Source organism: Marmota monax, unplaced genomic scaffold (genome assembly GCF_021218885.2).
Source record: "Marmota monax isolate L192 unplaced genomic scaffold, Marmota_monax_Labrador192_F-V1.1 WCK01_AAM20220418_F8-fsc00180, whole genome shotgun sequence".
Lineage (NCBI taxonomy): Eukaryota > Metazoa > Chordata > Mammalia > Rodentia > Sciuridae > Marmota > Marmota monax.
In genome coordinates, this window is record NW_026693881.1 from 3,146,612 (window position 1) to 3,156,392 (window position 9,781).

The 9,781-nt window shown below is 49.0% G+C and overlaps 1 protein-coding gene across 5 annotated transcripts in view; it reads right to left on the reverse strand.

Moving 5' to 3' along the window:
- Positions 1-9,230, reverse strand: part of Slc35d2 (solute carrier family 35 member D2) — a 49,453-nt gene extending 40,223 nt beyond the window's left edge. For 2 of the 5 annotated variants that reach the window (XM_046462711.2, XM_046462709.2), the window contains exon 1: positions 9,073-9,230. In XM_046462711.2, the coding sequence (XP_046318667.1) occupies positions 9,073-9,218 (146 nt within the window). In that variant the 5' untranslated portion in view covers positions 9,219-9,230. Of the gene's footprint in view, positions 1-8,006; positions 8,562-8,589; positions 8,961-9,072 lie in introns of those variants that run through there. The other 3 variants (XM_046462713.2, XM_046462712.2, XM_046462710.2) reach the window with 3 other exon arrangements.
- Between the last annotated feature and the right edge of the window lie 551 nt (positions 9,231-9,781).

The following is a 9,781-nucleotide window of genomic DNA, read 5'->3' on the forward strand; positions in this document are numbered from 1 at the left end:
GACAGCCACTGTTGGAAACAACGGCCAGCTCCCGCAGGGTCACAGTGCCAGCCAGGGAAAAAGACACACTCTGCAAGGTTAGCAGGCAGGGGAGACAGGTGGACACGGCCAGCCAGGGCTGATTGCTGGGCCTGGTGCAAAGAACTCAGTAAGAGAGGAGATAATTCAAAGGTAAATGAGAAATTAGTCTTCTTATCATGAAGGGAAAAATACATACTGAATCTTCATGTCTAAAAGCACAAGGAATTTCAGAAAATCTGGGAAAGTGTACTCAACAATCCATACTTGTGATTTCCCCATCAAATATTTTGTGGATGAAATATTTTCAGGAAAAAAATGAATCTGTACTAAATATGCACAAACTTTTTCCTTGTCATTATTCCCTAAATGATACAGTATAACAACTATTTACACAGCATGTACATTGTATTAGATATTCTAAGTAATCTAAAGGTGGTTTAAAGTATACAGGAAGATATGTATAGGTTATATGCAAAGACTGCCACATTTTATGTAAGGACCTGAGCATCTGGGAATAAGGTATGCTTGAGAGTCCTGAATCAATCCCCTACAAACCCTGAGGGATAAAAATATTTGAAAATCAACAGTTCTTTGAATTGAACTGCAATTTCTCATTTCTCCATTGAATGCAGTTAAAGTGAAATTTCACACATGAGCTCTCTCCTGGGGGCCATGTCCTGAGCTCCTTTCCTCTGTCATTTCCTTCCATCATGATATTCTGCCTCATCTCAAGCCCAGAACAATGGAGTCAGCCAATTACAGACTGAGACCTTTAAAACTAGGAGCCCCAAATAAACTAGTTTGTTCTTGGCAAGTCTTTTGGTCACAGCAACAACAATAGTAACAAATGATTAAAATGGAAATTGGTATGGAGAAGTGGGGTAGTTGCTGTGACTCACCTGATCATGTGGTTCAGAGCTTTTGAAGCTTTTTGGAATTTGTGAGAGCAATTTTGAAAAGTTGAGAGCTGCAAGCTGGAAAAGTTATAGATTGTTGTAAGTGGAGTTTAATGGGCAATTCTGGTGTAAACTCAAAAGACCAGAGTGTTGATACGGCTGTGGACAGTAAAGACTGAGCTCATGAGATTTCAGAAGAGAAAGATTCTATTGGAAATTGGACTAGGGGTCATTCATGTCATATTCAGGCAAAAAAAATTGTCAACATTTTGCCCATGTCCTGAGACTTTCTGTGAGGCTGAATTTAAAGGTGACAGACTACTTAATCTGGTGGAAGAAATTTCAAGGCAGCACAGCAGTCAGGTAGTGGCCTGAATAGTGTTGGCAGTTTTTAGATAAGTTTACTGCGATAATAATTAAGAGCAGAAAGCAGAACAGAAAGATTTGAAAAACTTGCAGTTTATCCAGAAAAGTGAGAGTAAATCTGGGGCTAGGGAAGTTGTGGTTGTTAAGGACATTACAGCCACTAGAGAGATACTAAATACTTTATCCAGAGATAATAGGAAAAGTGGCTTGAGGGCATCTCAAGAATTGACAAGATCACACACATGTCAGGCTCAAGAGTGTAAAAGTAAAAATTCCATTGAGAAGAGACCATTGGGGAACTTGCTTGCACACGGGCTGCTACCTATAGCCATGGTCCCAGGAGACTTGGCTACTTCTTGAGATGGTAGCAGACCTTCACATCAACCATGCGGTGCTGGGTCTGCAGGATTGCAAGATGCTGAAGTTAGAGATCAGACCAGGCAAAGTGCAGGGCAGTCAGGGTCCTTCAGGCTGCCCCTGAGCAAGCAATGCTTGACAAAGTAAGGAGGAAGTCAAAGTCACAGTGGAGACCCCCGAGATCAAGAGATGCCCGTAATGTGGCACGTCAGCATATCTGCTGAGAAAAGCTGAAGGAATGGAGCAGAAACAAGCCAAGAGAGAGGCCATGCAGGCTGCGACCAGAAAAGCCATGGGGCAGAACTACACAAGTCCTTGGGATAGAATATCATGGTGCCAGGTGCCCCAGACACCGGACATGGACGTGTCTGCCTGGGGAGGTGTTGGATCTTGTTTTGGTTCCATCCTTCCTCTCTGTGCCCTTATTGCTCCCTTATTGGAGTGGAAACTTTTACTCTGTCACATATTGGATATGTGTAACTTGCTTTTGATTTTTAGAGGGGCTCATACTGAGAGTTTGCCTTGAGCCTCAAGGAGATTTTGGACTTAGACTTTTGGGTAATGCTGAAACTCTTAAGACTATAGGGATTCTTGGAAATTGATCAAATATATTTTGAATAGTGAGATTGGCATATGCCTTTGGGGGCTAGGACAGAATATTTTGACTTAGGTATGAGGTATCCCCAAAAGCTTCTATGTGAGGCAATGCAAGAATTGTTCAAAGGTAGAATGGTTGGATTGTGAGTTGTAACCTAATCAATGGACTAATGCATTGATATGGATTAACTGGGTGGTAACTGTAGGCAAGTGGGAAGTGAATAGAGGAGGTAGGTCACGGGGGCGTGTCCTAGGGGGGGTCAGTCTCTCTCTCTCTCTCTCTCTCTCTCTCCTTTCCATTGCCATGTCCTGAGCTGCTTTCCTTCACTATGCCCTTCTGCTGTGACATTCTTTATCACTTTGGGCCCAGAGGTACGGACTTGACCAACCACAGACTAAATCTCTGAAACCATGAGCCAAAATAAATTTTTCTTCCTCTAAAAAAAGAAAGAAGGAAAAGAAAAGAAAATTTCACAAGTGCAACTTGAGATCCCCAACTGAGATAATCCTTCAAATACAACCCACATGAACAGTGGTGGACCAATCTCTGATAGGAATGTGATCTGAAGTCCACAGTGTTAGCCATGAAGTCCTCCTGCCAAAAATGTTTGCACGGAATGAAATCAAGCCCCCAACTTAACTTTCAGAAGATGGAAGAAAAGTAAGTGGACCGAGACTTCAGAACATAATTCATATTCCATAATGTGAGATATTTTACCAAACAACTGACATGATTTTTTTCCAAGACCATATGAAAAACGGGGTGGTATTGGAGACCTTTTCAGATTAAAATAAACTGAAAAGACATAACTACATGCTTTGCATAAGCCTGAATGTAATTCAAGTGGTTTTTAAAAATCCATGAAAGCAAGTTGGGTACAGTGGTGCATGCCTGATATCCCAGCGGCTTGAGAGGCTGAGGCAGGAGTTTCGCAAGTTCAAAGCCAGCCTCAGCAATGGCGAGGTGCTTAGTAACTCAGTGAGACGCCGTCTCTAAATATAATACAAAATACGGCTGGGGATGTGGCTCAGTGGTCAAGCGCCCCTGAGTTCAATCCCTGGTACCCCCCCAAAAAAAGAAAGCCAAGGAAACATCTAGAGACAAATAGGATGATTATAGATGAGGTGTTAGATTATTTTAGGACAGTGTTGTATTTGTGAAAATGGTACAGTGTAGAGCATCCATGGGTTAGGAGAGGACAGTACACATCCCCAGGCCTGCAACCTGCCTTCAGTGGTCTTGGGGAAGGGAGTACTTTGCTCTAGGGCCATGCATGTGGGAGCCCATTGTACTTTGCTTTCTATGTCTCCGAATGCTTGAAACTTCTCATAACAAAAGGCAAAGACCTGGTCATCGTACAAACAGCTAAATAATTAAATAAAGGCAGACTTTTTCCAATTCTTTTTTGGATTAAAGAAAACAATTTAGAAATAAATGAGCAAACAAGTAACATCTGTAACATAGATCCATTCTTATCAAAAGAAATTCAAGGGCTGGGGCTACAGGTCAGCAGTATAGTGCTTGCCTAGCATGCAAGAGGACTGCGGTTCCATCATCAGACACCACACACACACACACACACACACACACACAGATGCAATCTATGTGTCCCTGTCTCCATCTGTGTATCTATATGTACATTCATCCATCTAAAAAGATGTCTGAAATTATTGCCTAATATTAATCATAATACATTTTTAAAATTTCAACTTAATATTTCTTTTAATTTCTTACAAAGATGACAACAGAATGACTTTTTTGTCCTTCAATACAGGGATGGAACCCAGGACCTTCAGCATGCTAGGGAAGTGCTCTACCACTGAGCTACACTCCCCAGGCCCAGAATGGCTTTCCTTTAAAAAAAAGAAAAAAAAAAGACAGAAGAGAGATATTTCAATATATTTATTCCAGATTGTGGGAATATGGATCATTATTATCTGCCTCTGCCCTGCTGGGGTCATGGACACGTACCACCGCATCCAGCTATCTCAAATTTTTGAGCTGAATTCTTGTAGGAGTGGATGAAGTGGAAATGGAGTGGACAGGACTCTGAAAGGTAGGGAGACAGAGGGCAGGCGTGGGGTCAGGAGGATGCCTGTGTGAGGAGCATCGTTTTCAAGCTGGTAGAAGGGAAGCCACCAGCACAGAGGAGAAAGGGAGGAGCAGAGGAAGGAGCTCCACCTTCCTCCCACAGAAGATAAGGCCACACTTCAGCAGGAAGGAGACGGAGGGGTCTCATCTGCCAGTTTCTATTTTCTCAATGAAGGGTTGGAGGAGAAGGGAGGAGGGGTGGCACATGGTGGGTTTCAGCATGAATCAGGACGCATGAAAGAGCATCCTAAGACAAGAAAAGCAATCTGCAGGTCACCAGGATGTCCCATCGAGGGCTGTGATCACAATCTAAAGTGGAACCTACCAACACAGATGTGGCTTTCCACCCAGGACACTGAGAGCCACTCCAGCTTTAAAGGAGGAGGGTAGGTGACAAGGACATCCACGGACAGAGAGAAGGGACGCTCCCTCGCCCATCCAAGAGCAGTTCCCAGAGGGACCAGAGAAGTGACACCAGGAGAGACAGATAGGGCAAGAAATGAGGCAGGAGGAGGCACAGCAGGGTCAGGGCCTAGGGGACACCTGCAGCAGATGTCCTGGAGAGGCAGGGTTCTGGGAGCAGCTGCGGGAAGTGCTGGGAATGAGTTCAGAATGGGTCAGCACATGGATTCTGAAGTCTGGGGAAGGCCGACCAGGGTCCAGGTGGAGAGGAAGAAGACTCCGGGATGGGTCACAGAAGGCACGCAGGAGCCATCACAGAGGGGACGAAAGGCAGTGGAAAATCCAGTCTCAACAGACCATGAGCCATGGGGAGCCAAGAGGACCCACCTCCAATGGCGGCTCCCCCTCTGGGTGTCAGAGATCCAGCTTCTCCTGGGTGGGCAGAAGTGGGCAGCGTCTCCAGGAAAGAACCAGGTTTTTACCCAATTAAGAGAAAATCAGGTGTTGGTTTTTGCTTTGTAATATAGCCCTGTAAATTCCCACAGCTGGAGACTCCCATTCAGTAAGTTTTATAAAAACCTCTCCAAGTCAATCAGGCAACCAAACGGGTTTGGAAGCCACTGTGTTAAAGGGGATCAAAGCCCTGCGGTGAATCATGAAGTAAACCCAGCAAATACTGAGCAAATATTTGTTGGGCTGTGTTTTAGTCAGCTTTTTCACTGCTGTGACTAAAAGGCCTAATAAGAACAATTTTAGAAGAAGAAAAGTTTATCGGGGGGCTTGTGTTTTCAGAGGTCTCAGTCCATTGATGGCCAACTCCATTCCTCAGGAGCAGAACATCATGGGGGAAGAGTGTGGAGGAGGGACATGGCACCAGGAAGCAGAGAGAGAGCTCTGCTCAACAATTTGACAAAATATATACCCCAAAGGCAAGCCCCCAGGGACCCACTTCCTCCAGCCACCCCTACCTGCCTACAAGTACCACCCAGTATACCACTCAGATTAACTCATGGTGGGGTAAGGATTCATACCCCAACTATTTCACTTCTAAACCTTCTTGCAAGGTCTCACACATGAGTTGCTGGGGGACACATACCTAAACCCTAACAGACTGAGTATAATTAAGTTCCATATTTTTTAGTAAGTATCATTAGTGAATTCTCTCACAGCACAGACAATAGCATTAAAAAGGGGGGGGGGGAACCAAACCACAACTGCAATTACAGATCACCTGCATGATCTCAAGAACCTGATAGCAAAGAAGCATGAGCATAACCACTGGCCACAGACTCTCAGGTAACCTTGCTTTTTCCCCAGTCCCATCAGGGTCTCATAGTTCACATCCTTCCAAAGCCACTTTTTCCAGCCAGGTAAATCTAGCATGACAATGAACTAAAACTAACAACTAGGGACACCCATCAGTTCTGTACCCTAATCGGAATCTATCTGCCCAAAATGAAGGGGGGGGGGAAATCCCCAAAACTACATTCCCACGACCCTGTGAATGAGGGGACTGGCAAAAGGTCCTTCCTTCTGTCGTCTACACAAGATTCTCTCCTCAAATAGCTCATGCTCGGATCAGATTTCCACCATTGATTGTTGAAACAAATCACCACAGCCTTCCTCCCCTCAAAAACATGTGTCTCGTGCATTTTGAAAGAGGAGAACTATGTTGTTTGAACAGAGCTCTCCCACTGTACAACATATTGCATTACAGAAATGTGAAAAATGTTTATTTACAAAGGTTACAAGGGCTCTCGCCTTCCTGGGGCAAAAACTCCATTTGCTTTTTTTTGTAGTGCTGGGAATGGAATCTGGGGTCTTAATGCATGCTGGGCAAATGCTCCACCCCTGAGCAAGAGTCCGAGCCCTGGCTCTCAATATTTTAAAGTGTGAAAAGGCTGCAGCATGAATGTCTCATCACGGTTCTTTCTGGTGGAATGTTGTCCTGCGTCTTCAAAGCGTTGACCAGGGTTTACAGGTCCCTCCTTCCAATAAGAGGACTGTGTTTCTAGAAGCACTAACCCCTTGGCCAGTCAGCACCCACTCAGGCCAGGACACAGGTGGGGCCTTATTCCCAGCCTTCCTTTGACCTAAGTCCTGACCACTCTCAATGAAGCCTGTCAACAACATTCTCTTGTTTTAATCTTGTAGATGTGAAGATTTCTTTTATCCTTCCTTAGCTTGCACTCTGTGTGTGAAATGATCTAGGTTTAGGTTCGTTTCAATTTCTTTGAGGCAGGGTTGGTGTTTTCTATGGACACCAGGGAGCGACCTGCAGCTCACAGCCTGTTGTGATGTGGATCTGAAATGTTCCCCAGAAGCTCGTGTGTTGGAGGCCCAGTCCCCAGTGCAGCAGTGTTCAGAGGTGGGGTCTTTGAGAGGTGCCTGGTGGGTCAGGAGGGCTCTGAGCCCATCCGTGGATTCATCCATTCACAGGGTCAGATGCAATGGGTTTGGGGAAAGGCTCTGTCATAAAGGAAACTCTCTGCTTCCTGGTCAGCATGAGGTGGGCAGCTTTGTCCACAACAGGCTCCTCACCATGATGCTCTGCTCACCACAGGCCCAGAAACAATGGCCAGGTGACCGTGGACTGAAACTGTGAGCCAAAATAAATCTTTCCTCCTCCAAATTATTTAGTCTCAAGTATTTTGTCACAGAGACAGAAAGCTAAGTAGCGCAAGGCCTGGTAAAGAATATCTACAATTAGGCCAGGGCTGTATCACAAGACCACCGAAATAAAAGACAGCCATAGGGTCACCCAAAGGTACCCTACCTGTATCCCTCACCTCCAGTCAGCTGTCCCCTGGACGTTCACCTAGGACACTGCAACAGCCTCCTCCCCTGACCAGGGGATCAGGGGATCACCCCCTGCAGCCTGTAACCCTTTTTATCACACAAATTATACCATGTCATTCCAAGGTTAAAGGAACCCCCACCTATATTTAGACTAAAATTAAAACTATCACTATCTCCCTCTTCACCCTGGTCCCCCAATATCTGGTGTGAATGTGGCAGCCTGAGTGACTAAGACTGCTCTGCTTGACACTCCTCCGGCCTCCCATCTCACACAGGCATCGTCCTACACTGTCTGCCTAACCATCCCTCTCAGATGTTCTTCCCCCATCTCCCAGAGTGGCTCCCTCACTCCACTGAGGTCTAGGCTAAAGGTCGCCTCTAGAGCCCCAGCAGCCAATGATTTCATCAATCACACCTACCTATGAAGCCTCCATACACACTCAAAACCACAAATTCCCCCACACTCCCTAACTTACTTTCTGCAGTATTTTCTTCTCCAGAGCCCTGGCCACATCTGACATCTTAGAAATGTACAGTTTATTTTGGGTCCAGTGGGATCTGTCAGCTCCATGGGAGATTAGCGACCTGCACCTGAGGTTCACTTCCACTCCGGGGCCTGGCCAGGAGCCTGGTGCAGGTGCACGTTAACATTACTCAACAGACCTGGCGGCAGTCCCTCACTCCTGGCCCTGGTGGCCTTCTCCTGTCTCCCGCAGCAGCCCATCAAGTTCATGGCCACTTCTGCACACTGCACTTGCTGCCCCCTCTGCTCGGGACATGCCAGCACCAACCTCTGGGGTCATGTCTGAAATTGCCTGGTTTATTCTTAAAGCTGCTTGTTTACTTTCAGATATTGCTCAGTAAATATCTGTTGGAGGCACAACCTGGGAGCTCAGGAGCCTTGGTTTTCCCAACTTTAAAACAAGAAAGCCCAAGGGGCTCTTAGGTCTCTTTAGGCATTGTTCTTTTTTTTTTTTTAAACCTTAAATTCTCAAAGCACAGGACAGTTTACAGACTCCACTTGTGACAAGTCGTGCCAAGCCCCGGGACGTCATTAACCTTGGTAGTCATCTGAGCGAAGTGCTGACTGGCCTTGTCCGAGGTTTAAGTCCACAGCCCTTTGGGACAGCGGCCGCCGCCAGCCGAGTCACGCGGCTCAGGGAGCACAGATGTGCGGGTTTACTTCACACTAATCCAAACAGTGACATCACGCCGACTTCTGATGGTTTCCCTGTTTCCGGGAAGGTGCTGGCGGGAAGGAGAGGTCGGCACTGGGCGCCCATCTCAGGACGGCGACAGGGACAGGGACAGGGACAGGGACGGGTCTCCCGGCTCCCGCAGACCTGCTCGCGGCTGTGGGCAGCGCGGGCCTCCGCTCCCGGGCTCCCGGGCTCCCGGGCTCCCGCAGCACCGGGCGGGCCCGTCCCCGAGACGGCGAGCGGGCCCCTCCGCTGGGCGGCGACCTCGGGCCGGAGAAGGCCGGTCCCTGCGCGGGTCCCCCCGCCCGCCCGCCGCGGCGCCTCGCGGACCCGCCGGCCTCACCCGTAGGTGGTCAGCAGCGCCTTGTTGAGCAGCACCAGGAGGAAGGAGCAGGCGCCGTAGAAGAGCGCCGACAGCACCCGGGCGCCCCGCGAGGCCGGCCGCGCCGCGTCGGGCTCGGCGCCCTCGGCCCGGCCACCCGCCGTCATGGCCCGCGGACCCGGCTCGGCCCGCCCGGCCGGCGGCGCCAAGGGGAGGGCGCGGCAGGAACAGGAGGAGCCGCGGCGCGTCCCGCCCGCCAGGCCCAGCCGGGCGCCGGCCTCGCCCGCCCGGGGAGCCCCCGCGCTGCCCGGCCCGGCCCCGGCGGCGCGGGGGCAGCGCTCCGTGAGCCCCGGCTCCGGGGCCTCTCCTGCAGCACCTGTGGGGCGCGGCTCGCGTGCATCGGCAGGCAGCCGGCCCCGCGTGCGCGGCTCACAGCGTCGCGCCCCTGCCTGGGCCGGGGAAGCCCCCACTTCGTTCCCATTCCGTGGGTCACTGGCTTTTCTAGAACCCCACGTAAAGGGACGCCCTTCTAGAGGTCGGCGAAGTGGACGCCACCCGGGAGGCTGGTCGCAGGTCGTTCCCTTCGCCGGACACTTGTTTCCGGTTCAGGGCCCTCACGAACGCTGCTTCAGTGCCTGGCGGGCAGGTGTTTGTGGGTACCGGCTTGGGCCTTTGGCAGGTGGTAGGGAGAAGGGAGATGAAGGCTCAGCGCACTTCTGCCTCTGCGCAC